We start from the raw sequence: 13,805 nt of genomic DNA, 5'->3' as shown, positions 1-13,805 counted from the left end.
CATTACAACGCCACTTTAATTAAACGAATACTCAAAGCATCAAAATTTATTTTGAATATTTTTTCCAATCGAATACTCGAGTTAATCGATTAATCCTTGCAGCACTACTATAATGTTGATGTGGTGTGTGTGCATGCCTAGTCACCTGTATACAGCACTACTATAATGTTAATGTGGTGTGTGTGCATGCCTAGTCACCTGTATACAGCTCTGGTGGCAGCTACGACAGCATTAAAATGGAAGTGAGTGCCGAAGACCTGAGTGCCGGCCGTCTCGGAGGCCCCGTTGCCCCCGATGATGATGACGATGAACATGACGAGCACGATGACAGTGACAAGATCAATGACACAGAGGGCGTCGACCCAGAGAGGCTGAAGGCTTTCAATGTCAGTGGGTGTAGCTACATGGTACCACAATGATAACGGTTTATCCAAGAACATTGCCATCTGTCGTTCATTTCTCCAGATGTTTGTGCGCCTGTTTGTGGATGAGAACCTCGACAGGATGGTACCCATCTCCAAGCAGCCCAAAGAGAAGATCCAGGCCATAATAGAGTCCTGCAGCAGACAATTTCCAGAATTCCAAGAACGGGCCCGCAAGCGGATTCGCACCTACCTCAAATCCTGCCGACGCATGAAGAAGAACGGCATGGAGGTACTTCATCGGGCTTACTACTGGACACTGTATATTGTACACGGCTTTTCTATAGGGCCACTGTATAATGGCAGTGAACACAACTTAAAGCAGGGGTATCAAACCGGTCCTCAAACGGCCAGAGTGGGTGCTGGATTTCATTCCAACCAAACGAAATGAGTACCTTTTCACCAATCTGGTGTCTTACAAGTATAATCACTTGATTGCAGTCAGGTGCTATTTATTTTAGCAGAAACCTCATTGGTTGAACTGTCTGTGCTGGATCTGTTGAAACAAAGACCAGGACCCACTGCCGCCTTTTGTGGAATCTGTTTGACCCCCTTGACGTAATGGATCGCATCTGGTGGGCGATGAATGCATGCGTTCGTGACGTGTCCTAAGCCTCAGCTACCAGCTGATGGAGGTTCCTGACAAAGTTAGGTTAGGTGGTCGTCCAGGGCTGCAAATTGCCAGGGAAGAGTGATTGTCCACTATTATAATTGGCGCCCCTAGCGTTGCAATGACGCCCCCTGCAGACAGCAGTTTTTTCTGCACGCAACACCTCAAGGAGAAGGTGGAGGTGGATTGGATCAGTTAACAGTGTCACTCACCTAGGGTTGACTTTGATTCTTAATGTGGAAAGAATCTATTTTTAAATTTGAATATATGACCAAGTAATTGAAAGTATTTATTCTTTCTGTTAAAAATTATTGAAGTCGTATAATAGTTTAATTAAGTTACCTTTTTTTAGAGCGGCACATTTGTTTTGGAAACTGCTCGTGCGTCTGCTCCTTCAATGATGATTCGAGTATGCCTTGTAAAGTGAATTAAAGGCGCTGCGCATAGATTGTGAACATTCCTCACAATGGTAGGTGGAGGAATAGTTGTGTTAAATGTGATTTTGTGTCTGTTTTTTGTTTTTTATCATTAACACTCGTAATTTCGTAGTTGTTAGTTTAAAAAAAAAAAAAAATTATCAGCTACGACTGTTAGCATCATATCAAAAATAATTAATGTGAGTAGTGAATATAGTGATTTGAAGGGAGATCGCGTACAAATGTTCACTATAGTTGGTTCATAGTTAAAATAATGTGATTTAATGTTTAATAAGGTAAACACATTAAGAGCTTTGTGAATATGGATGATATGCATGTGTTATTCACCAGATAATAAATGTGTGTACGTGTACGCACACCTGCACATGAGCCCAAAAAGTATTTGATTTTATCTCCTGTCCTGTCTAACCGAGCCCCTGTACTGGTCAACACATCTGAGCCAAATATTCACAAGTAGAACCTTCCACACTTTCTTTATTATTGCTAATATTCAATTAATGTTTGTGGTGTTAAATTAATATTCTATTGCACATATTTATTGTTGTGCACTTTCAACTGATTTGATAGTGTTAATAAATGTAACACTATTAGCAAATACTGTGTTTTGGTTGTTGAGTTGTGCAAAGTATACTTTATGAACTGCATTTTGTGGGTGAACCATTGTTTTTTGTTTGAAAATCGTTTTTTTTTTTTTTTTTTTTAATTTCTTGTCGCCAGGCGCACCATGTAGGCTAGGAACCCCACAGCTACCAGCAGCACGTAAAAGTGTCGTATCTGGTTTAACACCAGGATTATAGTACTTCTACTGTACCCCAAAATGTTTCTTAAAAGTCATTCACACAAGTGAAAATACTAGAGAAACAAGGTGTTTCATGAGAATTATACCGATACAGAAAAAAAAAAAAAAAAAAAACGGGCCCAATACAGCAAGACGTAATACCAAACAAATGGGAGGCCATTAAGTCATTTGTATTACTTTTGTGCTATAAATAAATATAAAAAAAAAAAAACATATGTCATTATAATTTACTAACTTGTTCAATGATTTCATTGAACGTATGAGTTTTCATGCAAATATTTGTCACTTATTGTATGCAATAAAATGAAATTTAGGCAACTTATGCTATTTTTGTTGTTGTATATACACCTCTTTACCACAACGCTACACTATGTTTTTGAAGGGGTGCTGTTTCAGTTTGTTTCAAATGCTGCACAACACCCATATCAGTAAAATATTGTCAGGACAAGTGTTTCAAATTAATGGTCATAGAAAAGATTTGTTGCCATCTGGTGGCAAAATTTAATACATCATCCACCCACAGACACGGCCCACTCCGCCTCACCTCACATCCGCTATGGCAGAGAACATCCTGGCCGCTGCTTGCGAGAGCGAATCGCGCAACGCTGCCAAGAGGATGCGCCTGGACGCCTATCACGTGAGCCACCACGATTACGCATACTCTACATCAACCTTTCATCACAAGTGACAAGTCTCTAGACCATTTGATGATGTTTGTAAACAATAGGGTGCCAGAGAAAATGTCTTGTAAAAAAAAAAAAAAAAAAAAAACCTAAAAATGGAATGTTTTCAAATTCATTTTTTGGTTCAGAAAGAATACAAGTGTCCCAGTGTCAGGACAAAATTGGGCAAGAAATATGACCGTGCCCTTTCAACCCAAATAATAAAGATAATCATGACATAATTTCACATCATTCACACGTTCTCAACTGCAGGGCTGACAAGCTTCAGCACCACAGAGATCAACTATGTCATTTTGAAGTCCATCCAATGAACATGGTGGATAACGAACCAAGAGAACAGAAATAATATGCTATAAGGCCCCTAATCATAGCACAACACAGATTCAAAGCAGTCCGGCATCACGGCTTGTGTCCACATAATTTTAGACCCACTAGGCCTATTATTCCAAATAAATGAGTAGGCAACTAGCCTACTGTATGGATGGTCTGGCTCTACCTTGGTGCAGTACACCTCAACGAGAACCTAGAGCCATTTTAGCCATATAACACACAGAGTATAAAATAAAAAAAAGAATCATAAATCACCATGAAAAAACAGGATAATACTGTGTCTTCGGACAATACAGATTCATAACCCGTTAACGGTTTACATATTAATTCACACATCGGGCTCTATTTCTATGCCATCCAAACTTAAACCATAGTTTCTCAACAAGTGTCTGCTAAATCACTAGCACCATGCTGGTACGACAATAGGCAAAGACTGGCGTACCAAATTTCAAAGCATGTGCGGCATTGTCTTCGCTGTCAAAAAAGTACAAGAGCACTGAGTCTTTTCCCACAAGCTCCGCCTCTGCAGTCTCTCTTCTGTGTATTTGGGACCTACGACAGTAACTCATATTGAACTTGTACACAGACATTTTTTTTCTCATCATCAACAAAGTAAGCAATTATAAAATAACTGTTCGGCGATTTCAGGATGAACAGATCTCGCTGGACAAACCCTCCAGTGGCAGCGCTGCGCCAAGGGAGCCGGCGTCGCTCGTTTCCTCCGCCTTCTCGCTTGCCGCGTCCACTTTCTCCAACCAGGAGCCACAGGTCTACATCAACGGGGCTGGCCTCAGCTATGGTTACCGTGGATACCTGGGACTGAGCAGCACTGTGCAGCATCCCGTCTCCCTGACGACCGCCGCCGCACAGAGCAACGGTGAGAATTGAGGAGGACAGAGCTAGTTTTTACTAAAACAGTTATTTAAAGGCCGACAATTCATTGACTGACTGAATTATTTGAAAGGAGGATTAATACAAAATACAGTGGTATGAAAAAGTATCTGAACCTTTTGGAATTTCTCACATTTCTGCATAAAATCACCTTTAAATGTAATCTGATCTTTGTCAAAATCACACAGACGAAAAACAGTGTCTGCTTTAACTAAAACCACTCAAACATTTATAGGTTTTCATATTTTAATGAGGATAGTATGTAAACAATGACTGAAAGGGGAAAAATAAGTAAGCAAACCATCACATTTAATATTTTCAACCAGATGCTTCCTGTAGCTGCAGATCAGTCTGGCACATCGATCAGGACTCATCATCGCTCATTCTTTGCTACAAAACTGCTGTAGTTCAGTCAGATTCCTGGGATGTGTGGCACAAATCACTGTCTTTAGGTAATGCCACAGCATCTCAATGGGGTTAAAGTCTTGATTTGGACTTGGCCACTCTAAAACATGTATTTTCCTCTTCTGAAACCATTCTGAAGTTGATTTACTTGTCTTTTGGATCATTGTCTTGTTGCAGCATCCATCCTCTTTTTAGCTTCAACTATCTGTCAGACGGCCTCAGGTTTTCCTGCAAAACATCCTGATAAACTTTCGAATTCATTCTTCCATTAATGATTGCAAGTTTTCCAGGCCCTGAGGTAGCAAAACAGCCCCAAATGATGAGGCTACCTCCACCATGCTTCACGGTGGGGATGAGGTGTTGATGTTGGTGAGCTGCTCCATTTTTCCTTCACACATGACGCTGTGTGTTACTCCCAAACAATTCAACATTGGTTTCGATATTTTTTCATACCACTGTATTCACATCTTAGTTATTTTAAGGTCCAATTTGCAGACTTTTTCTCATTCTTCACCAGGCCCTACAGACCTCAGCATGAAGTCGCTCTCATCTGGGAACATGGCAGGCGCCAACCACTGTCTGGGTGGGCGGGGCGTCAGCAGTGGGGCCTCAGCGCAACTAAGCCAACCGGAGATTGCGGCTGTTCGTCAGCTGATCGCCGGATACCGGGAGTCGGCCGCCTTCCTCCTGCGCTCTGCTGACGAGTTGGAGAGCCTCATCCTGCAGCAGAACTGAAGAGCAAACACGCATGCACTCCTTACCCGAATGAAATGTGGAAGAAGTGTGAAATCTTCGCCTAGCACTTGTAGCTTGAGGAGGTTATCCCGTTCCTATCACAATCAGCGCGAGCCTCCGAGTAAAAGCGTTTTGCCTCATGCCCTCCCTACACACACCCCGCAATGAGACTCTCTAGGACACGCTGGCTTGTACATAGAAGCACTTTTACCTGGTCCTCTCCCTGCTATTTCATATGCACCTCGGGCGCCTGTAGACCAGAGCGGGAAATACCTCAATCATCTACTTCCTGCCCCAATGCTGTAAATACTCAGCTAAGGATAAAAAGGATGAAGATGTGTATGTGTGTGCTAAATGCTAATGACTACTCCTTTATTACCTCCCACTCTAACGTGGTCGTCACTCCTCGGACCTCCTTCGTCGCTTCTCGGTGGACCTAAGGCTCCTGCTCTTTTTCGCTGGCGCCCTCCAGAGGAAGAGAAGAGCATTTGGATTGCTGCTGAAAACGAGAGGCGGCGCTTCTGCCATCGACACACGCGAGACCTCACAAACAGCGACAACGAGGGACCACCAAAAGCTTTCTTGTGTTACATGTTTTTTTTGGCTGGTCCGCCGACTAGGCAGAAAGTCGCAATGTGTTCGTTATTGGCTGTGGGACTAACGTTTCTTGTCTTGGTCAGCTAATGAGCAGCCTCAATTTGTTGCGAGGAGGATGTTAGCTTAACATTGTATCTTTTTATTTTAAAAAAGCAAAGATTAAGTCCAACTTTAATGTTTTTACATCGCACAGCTAGTCGGCAATTTTACTAAGTTATTGGATGTCGGTAATGGCTTTTGTCTTACACATGAGACTCAATTAGCTTGGTCTGGATCAGTCAAATAGCAGTCTCGATTTGTCACGAGGAGAGTTAGCTTCGATTAAAGTTGTATTCTTTTATTTAAGAAACAGCAAACATTTTTTGTACACTCATTGTACAACTACTGGAGTCAGCAAGTTGACCACGTCAGTGGATGTCACTTATTATTTTAAGTCGTATGTATGAGCTCTACTTAACATGGCCTGGATCAGGTCATGAGCAGTCTCGAGTTATATCTGGTTGTCATTCTTTTTTGTTCGGAAACAACAAGCTTTTAATTGGCAACGTGTATACGTTTTACAGGGAGTTAACATGTCAATGTCGTCACTGGTCACAGCTAGGCATAAAATCATTCTTTCATTGAAATTGACGTTTTTATACTACATACTACATGGAACATCCCACATGGAAGGAATGGATCATATGCATCATTTGGTATTGCTAAGACAAGCTAAAAGATACTAAGATAACTGGCTCTAACGAATCAGCTAACAAAATCCGTGCTAACAAGCGACGCTTGGAATTAACAATCGAGCCTTTTTGTTGTTTAAAATGAAAATGCCACACTTGGTTTTTTTTCCTTCTTGGGCTAACATGTTAAAATTGTGTGTTTGCCTTTGTTATGTTCACTTCTAATTTATCAAGAATCTCAATACACTGATTTAGTTTTCTGGCATGGTGGATGACTGCTTAACATATCTATCTGCCTCAAAGTTCTGAAACCAAGGGTTTAATTCTGGGCGACAGACTTCCTTTGTGAAGTTTGCTTGTTCACCCCATGCTTACAGTGCTGCTCGAAAGTTTGTGAACCCCAAAGCGATGGTCAGATTTTTTGTAAAAAAAACTAAAATAACCATATTAAATGTTAAGTTATACCCAAATCCACAATACTGACATTCCAAATAATGGACTGAAACAAAAGAAATAGTTATATTGTCATTCTTTATTTAACAAAAGTGGTTGATTTAAGAAAAACTCAGATATCATGTGTGCAAAAGTATGTGAACCCCTTCAGTTAATAGGATATTGCGCCTCCTTTTGCAGAGATTACCTCAACCAAACGGTTTCTGTAGTGACTAATCAGCCTCTCACATCTACTTTGGGGGATTTTTGCCCATTCTTCCTTGCAGAACGCAGTCAGTTGAGAGAGGTTTGATGGGCGTCTGGCATGAACTGCTCGCTTCAGGTCCCGCCACAGCATTTCAATGGGATTTAGGTCAGGACTTTGACTGGGCCAGTCCAGAACACGAATCTTCTTCTTTTTCAGCCATTCCTTGGTTGTATTGCTGGAATGCTTTGGATCATTATCATGTTGCATGATCCACCTTCTGCCAAGCTTTAACTTCAAAACAGATGGTGTCAGGTTATGTTCTAGGATTTGACAATATTCCTCAGAATTCATGATTCCCTGGACTATGTGGAGTTGTCCAGGTCCTGAGGATGAAAAGCAAGCCCAGATCTTGACATTCCCACCTCCATGCTTCACTGTTGGGAGAAGGTTCTTTTGGTGGTATGCAGTGTTGACTTTTCGCCAGACATGGCGGTTTTGGTTGTGACCAAACAGTTCAATTTTGCACCTACATCAGTTGATGAAAACTCTTTTTAATTTAGTCTCGACAACACAACTGTTAAAAAAAAAAAAAAAAAAACTACTGAATTGATTGATTAGGAAATCAGGTTGAAATAATAGAAAATTCCAAAATGTTGAGGGGGTTCACAAACTTTTGAGCAGCACTGTATGTGGGTTTTCTGCAGGTCGTCTCACTTCTAACGAAACATGCATGGTTGGTCGGTTAACACTCTTGGCCATAGGTGTGCCTGTGAGTGTGAAATTGTGTTTGTCTATATGTGCCCTGGAATGACTGGCAGCTTGGTCATGATAGTGATAAGCTCCAGCACCCCTGCGACCCTACTGAGGACAAGCAGTACAGAAAATTAATGGATGAAGGAGAAAATTACCTCAACATAAAATTGAAGTCATTCATCAAAACCAGCATCAGTGTTTGGAGCGTGGCTTGACAGTAAAGTACCTCGTATTCTGTACTGTTTTCATACAGCAAGCTTGGTCAAATCAGTAAATTAAGGTCCTGCCTTGGCTAATTGGTGACTCTCGGTGTTTATTATAGATTTTTTTTTTTTTTTTTTTTTACAAGAATGACCGTAAAAAAAAAAAAAAAAAAAAAAAAAGAACCTTAGACTGAGGTACAGACAGATGGAGTTTAAAAAGGCAACTTTTTTTCTGACCGATTTTGCAATTTTGTGTTGGAATTGAAGGCATGTGGTGCAAATCGCACTTGTTTTTATTGCTCTAATTTTGTTTTTACGCAATGCAGCTGATAATCACAATGTTCCCTCAACATCAGGCAGTCTCACATTGTGAGGGCTGAGCAATTTTTGTGGAACATTCCCGATTTGAACTGTGAAGAATGTTTTTTTTTCTTGTTTTAATTTGTTGACAAATATGCAAAAAAGAAAAAAAAGAGTGAGAAGGGGTTGGGTGTTTGGGAGCAATGATGTCATGTGACTCGTTTGTCACTGTGCTGCAATCAGGTTTTAAAGGTTCTAAGCCAGGTGTGGGATAAATACGCGTATGACCCGGGTGCCACATGGCGTGCTCTCTTCATTAATCTGGCCCACCTAGCACCAAGTTTGCATCAATATGTTTGTCCTTTATTTATTCAGTTATTTTATTCAATAATTAGCTAATATATTTAATGCATATAGTCAAATGAAAATATACATTTATAAAATTATAAATTCATTATTATTATTTATAATTATATATTTTACTTATACATTGAACTAATTGGTAAATGAATTATTAATAATAATAAAAAAAAAATTCATATGTATACAGTGTGTTTTTTTTTTCTCCTAATTATACATACCTACACATTTTAACGTTTTTAAATTTTATTTTTGTTACTTCGTGGATCTATCAGTTTGCGAACTGTAATGTGGCCCTTGAGCACAAAAGTTAATCCACCCCTGTGCTAAGCATTTGTGTTGGTCCAGTAAATAGAATGAGAGCATATTTCAAGTGAGAACATGTTAGTCTCCCTCTATTAAGATAAACAGAAAAACAACAAATACCAGCAAAGGACAATCTTTGCCTAGTTGTAATTTGCTATTCAGAAGAAAAAGGTTTTACCGGTAAACTCCACCTCCTGACGAAAGCTTGTGTAATCAGCGTTGTGATCTTTTTAAATGTGTGTTTATTGTTTTGGGGGCTTTGTACAATGTCCGACAGTGTTTGCTGCAAGTACACATTCCAAAATGTATCCTGGCCGCCATCATGCATCCATTCGCATTCCTCAAAGAGAAATAACACCTTTATTTATTGTTTTCCAGTCGTTTATTTTATCAAATAAGTCGGGACATAATGATGGAAAAGGTGAGCTGTGTTTTTGGAAGAGTGATCACAAACTTTAAGAACAAATGCCAGCACTTAAAGGTTGAATTTGTGACTTCATAATTTTTCTGCGGTACAATGGACTAACGTTTAGCACGTCTCAGAGTCTTTCTCGTGATTACGTTCAGCTTGAGCCTCCTTGTGTGCATGTTCTCCCTGTGCTTGTGTGAGTTTTCTTTGTTTACTCACATTCCAACAACAAGCATGCTACTCTAGGTTCATTGGAGACTCAAAACTGTCCATACATGGGTGAGTGTAAAAGCAAGATTGACTAAGGACTGATCCACGGTGTACCCAATGCCTTTCACCTATAAGTAATCTTTGGTGAATAGACTCTTAAATTGCCCATTAGTGTGAATGTGAGTGTACTAAATGCCTGTCTACTGTATACGTGCCCAGCTATTGACTGGTGACCAGTCTGCAGTGTACCCAGCCCCCCAAAGTAACCTTGGGTAGACCTCAGCACACTCCTGACCCTAAATGAGGATACAAATTCACAGTCGGGCCAACTGCTTATTATTTACGATGCTTTGCAAGCATTGATGTTTTTTTTTCTCCTATGGTCGTTTTTTTAATTGGATTGTTAACTGAATTGCTTGCTTGCTCAGCCTCGTTTCACTCAGTGGAAGTGTGATGTTTACATGTACAGAACTTCAACTTTCTGCTCTGTTCCCTTTTTCACCTCACAATCCTTGTTTACCTTCCCACAACTAGAGAAACGGTACGACCCGATTGAAAGTAACGAAATTTATTTTGAAAAACGTTTTAATTTTCTCAATTCAACATTTACCATTAATTTTTAAAATTAAGCCATGTGTAATATAAGGATGCTAACAGCCCAATGGCATCTCAGATGCTTGAATTAGTGATGCTGACCACTTAACAATTGTCCAGAGTCACTGAAGGCAATGTAATAGTGAGTGAGTGAGTGAGTGATTGCCTGCCATTGATGGTGATAGACAAGGAGGGTTAGCAGTAAAAATGGCGATTAGCGTACGGGCTATGCATTGTTGGGCCAAAACATCACCAGCCAGACTGGAAGTGTTGAAACTACCTAGCAAGCCTAGTTCGTTAAAGACTTGGATCGTTATAAACTGCAACTTTATCAAACTGTCAGCATCAAAGGTGAGTGGGCATTTCATTTCTTGAAAATGGGCCTGCCCACTGTGGTTATCCTACAGGCAGGAATTTGCAGATATTTCGGGCTTGATAGTAGGTAGGTTGCCTATAGTCATAGGTCACCGAGGGGGTGCCTACAGTTGATAGTTGAACTAAAACAACCAGGATATGCTGGTGAGTACCGACTTTATGCTGGATTTTTTGTATTGTCGTGCTAGTCTTGCTGTTGCAGGTGCAAGGTCAGCACAAACACGACAAATCCAGCGTGGTCAGCATGTTTTTTTTTTTTTTCCCCTAACAGGTTGCAAGCATCTAGCCATGTATCAATCAGGGATTCTAACTGCTTGGCTATATTAATAGTTTGTTAGCGTGACTCAATGTGTTACAAATTTATGCTATCAAGACTGCTACCATCTACCTGTATATCCCATTACGCATCACTTGAAGAAACAAAACTGGGCTTGAACTAAAAACCATAAAGCATCTTGGTACCATTGTGATTTTTTTTGTGTGGGGGGGCTTAGATGTGTACATACATACACACACACCAATCGGTGTGAAAGAATGAAAAAGCCATTGAGACCCACTTTGGGGGTCTATTAGTATGTTTAGCGAGCGAGAAGGCTGCAAATGACACGTCAACCTCAGGAAACAAAAACAACACGTTTTGTACAACTCATTTGCTGCCCTCTTTGATACCATTTTCTATTTATTGTCTTTCTTATTCCATACAACAGTGGACCTACTGTGTTCATAGATGTAAATGAGACTTTTTGTTGTGTTTTGTCAAAGAGAACATATCATGTGAACAATCTAATGGTGACTTTTTTTTTATGTGCTCTCACTGCTGAAATTTTGATTTTTCTTTGGACCTCCTGAGATGTACAAGACAAAGCTAAATATACTACTAATAATAAAAACTGTGCTAACCAGTTCATATCTTGTATACGTGTGTGTGTGTGTTGGGGGGGGGGCTCTTTGCTGCTGGCACTGGTAGGACATAGGACTATACAATTGACACGGAAGCAAGAGTAAAATAAGGACTGTTCATGACAATTTTATATGAGAATGAAATCTTACACTGAATTTGTAACTACTATGACAAAATAATATTGGAAGAATTTTGCGATCATAGTTGTGATTATTTAAGCAGGTTTTCAACGCTCATTTAAATAATCAAATTTTACCAGAATCATGAAATAAAGAGTTAATAAGGAAAATACTCATAACTAGCCTCTTCCAGTTTACTTTCAAATTAATCAGTGTGACAAAAGCATTACATGGCCTTCCTCTGCGGATTTTGCATGTTGTTCCTGAGGCTGCCGGGGTTTCTCGAAGTATTCCGGTTTCCTCCCATATCCTACAAACATGTATGTTGATTCAGATAATGATCGATGGTAATGTATTTGCCTTCCAAATCTGCCTGCCAGCCTAATGCTAACATAATAAAAAAGAACAATTTATTAATAATGTATTTACAATTTATAACAAAATAATAAAACACTGTACTTCTTAAAAGATAAACGTTATTATAGTTAAAATAATTTGATATTGAAACCCCTCTAGATGTTTTCGTTTTTATATAATTTGTAAAATTAGTTTAACAAGTAGATAAAGTAAAAATATTTTGAGGCAATGAAAAGGTAATAAACACAAATAGTAAGTACTCGCCGCTTTTAACTGATGAACCCATGTGTTGAACGTCTCGCCAAGTACAAGGAATTGCAGTAACCGGGTAGTATTCATCGAGTGACAGTGACAATCTACGTCAGAGATCGGGGACCTATGTCTCGCGAGCCATATAGGAAGTCGGCGTGATGTCACGATGATGTCACCTCGCTTAGCAACGTGTTTCCATTTTGTGAAGGGGACACGCACAGCTAAACATTCCGTAGACAAAACGTTTGAAAATCATATATTTCAGGTGTGTTTTGCGTCTTTTTTCATAAAAACCTCTTGAACATGGCTTACAAATCTGCCCATACAAAGTCGCAGCTGATAGCTGAACTGGATAAACTAAGGAATGGCCTGCAGTGGAAATATCTACAACTGCCTCATAAAGTCACCCAGTAAGTTGACCTTTATCAATTATGTGGAATATGTACTGTGTGGAGCTGAGAAAATTGGTAGTATATACAAAGTGATTATTTCTACCGTAACCGGTAATTCGCCTCCAAGCGTTATTTAGCCGTGAACACGTCACGGTAAAATAACCAATTCCCACCAGGCCAATAATATACCGATTGACTAATCAGAGCAGTTCAAGGCAAAAGAAAAATAAAATTAAAGAAAAATAGTTGCAGGTTACGGTAATAATAACCACTGCCTAGTCTATTGAATCCTAGCAGCTAATTGGGGAAAAAAAAAAAAAATCGATTAAAGTTTACTCACCATTAATAAAATGTCGGCTGCAAACGTAAATGTGCTTGGATTTAGGTTCCCACAGGCGAGAATAGTCCACGGAACAGTCTTCTTTTACTGTTCCTCGATTAATTGCTTTCAGCCATTTGTTTCTCCTTTTCTACTCATGAGGAAGAATAAAGAACTTCAAATGCGGCTCAGAACTCTTCCTTGTGTGACAACCCGCAACACAGCAACTTTTAGTCATTCCGATGGAAAAAAGTTCAACGCGTTTGTATTACAATGCATGACAGAGCAACTGCTTGTGACTCGTCTTTTGCCCCATTTTCAATATGGCGACGCTTTGTTGTGGTTGGTGACGTCATTAATGCACGGATGTCTGACTTGCTCTGTGTATGGCTCTTTTGATAAGCGCATATGGCTCTCTGCCTACCCGTCATCTTAAATGTGGAACCCGCCGGCTCGCTTGACATGAACCAGTTTTAATAAGCTGATGGTGCATTCGCATATTAATCTTGAACACTTTAAATGTGCGTCGCAACAATATGTTTCAAGTCGGGTCGAGCGGAGATGGGCGTGATCGCCTCGTGCGTTAAGTCACCACTCGGGCAGCGGTGTGGTCGGCCTCTCCCGACTCGATATTGAGCGAATTGGAGTACGTAAAAAAATACATAGGGAAAAATTAAACCACGAAAGGGAACCGCGTGGTACCCCAAGTCACACAGGCACTTCACTTTCGTTACT

General features: G+C 40.1%; 1 protein-coding gene across 1 annotated transcript in view; it reads left to right on the top strand.

Annotated features, from left to right (window-relative positions):
* Window positions 1-12,478, top strand: part of LOC130904922 (nucleolar protein 4-like) — an 89,827-nt gene extending 77,349 nt beyond the window's left edge. The window contains exons 4-8 of the mRNA XM_057818038.1: window positions 195-386; window positions 466-654; window positions 2,792-2,905; window positions 3,930-4,158; window positions 5,095-12,478. Coding sequence (XP_057674021.1) covers window positions 195-386; window positions 466-654; window positions 2,792-2,905; window positions 3,930-4,158; window positions 5,095-5,312 — 942 coding nt within the window. The 3' untranslated portion in view covers window positions 5,313-12,478. The remainder of the gene's footprint in view (window positions 1-194; window positions 387-465; window positions 655-2,791; window positions 2,906-3,929; window positions 4,159-5,094) is intronic.
* Window positions 12,479-13,805: the final 1,327 nt, after the last annotated feature.

The sequence above is a fragment of the Corythoichthys intestinalis genome, chromosome 2 (genome assembly GCF_030265065.1).
Source record: "Corythoichthys intestinalis isolate RoL2023-P3 chromosome 2, ASM3026506v1, whole genome shotgun sequence".
In the NCBI taxonomy this organism is placed as follows: Eukaryota; Metazoa; Chordata; class Actinopteri; order Syngnathiformes; family Syngnathidae; genus Corythoichthys; species Corythoichthys intestinalis.
The sequence above is the reverse complement of the archived record's forward strand: the minus strand, read 5'-3'. Positions and strand labels throughout refer to the sequence as shown.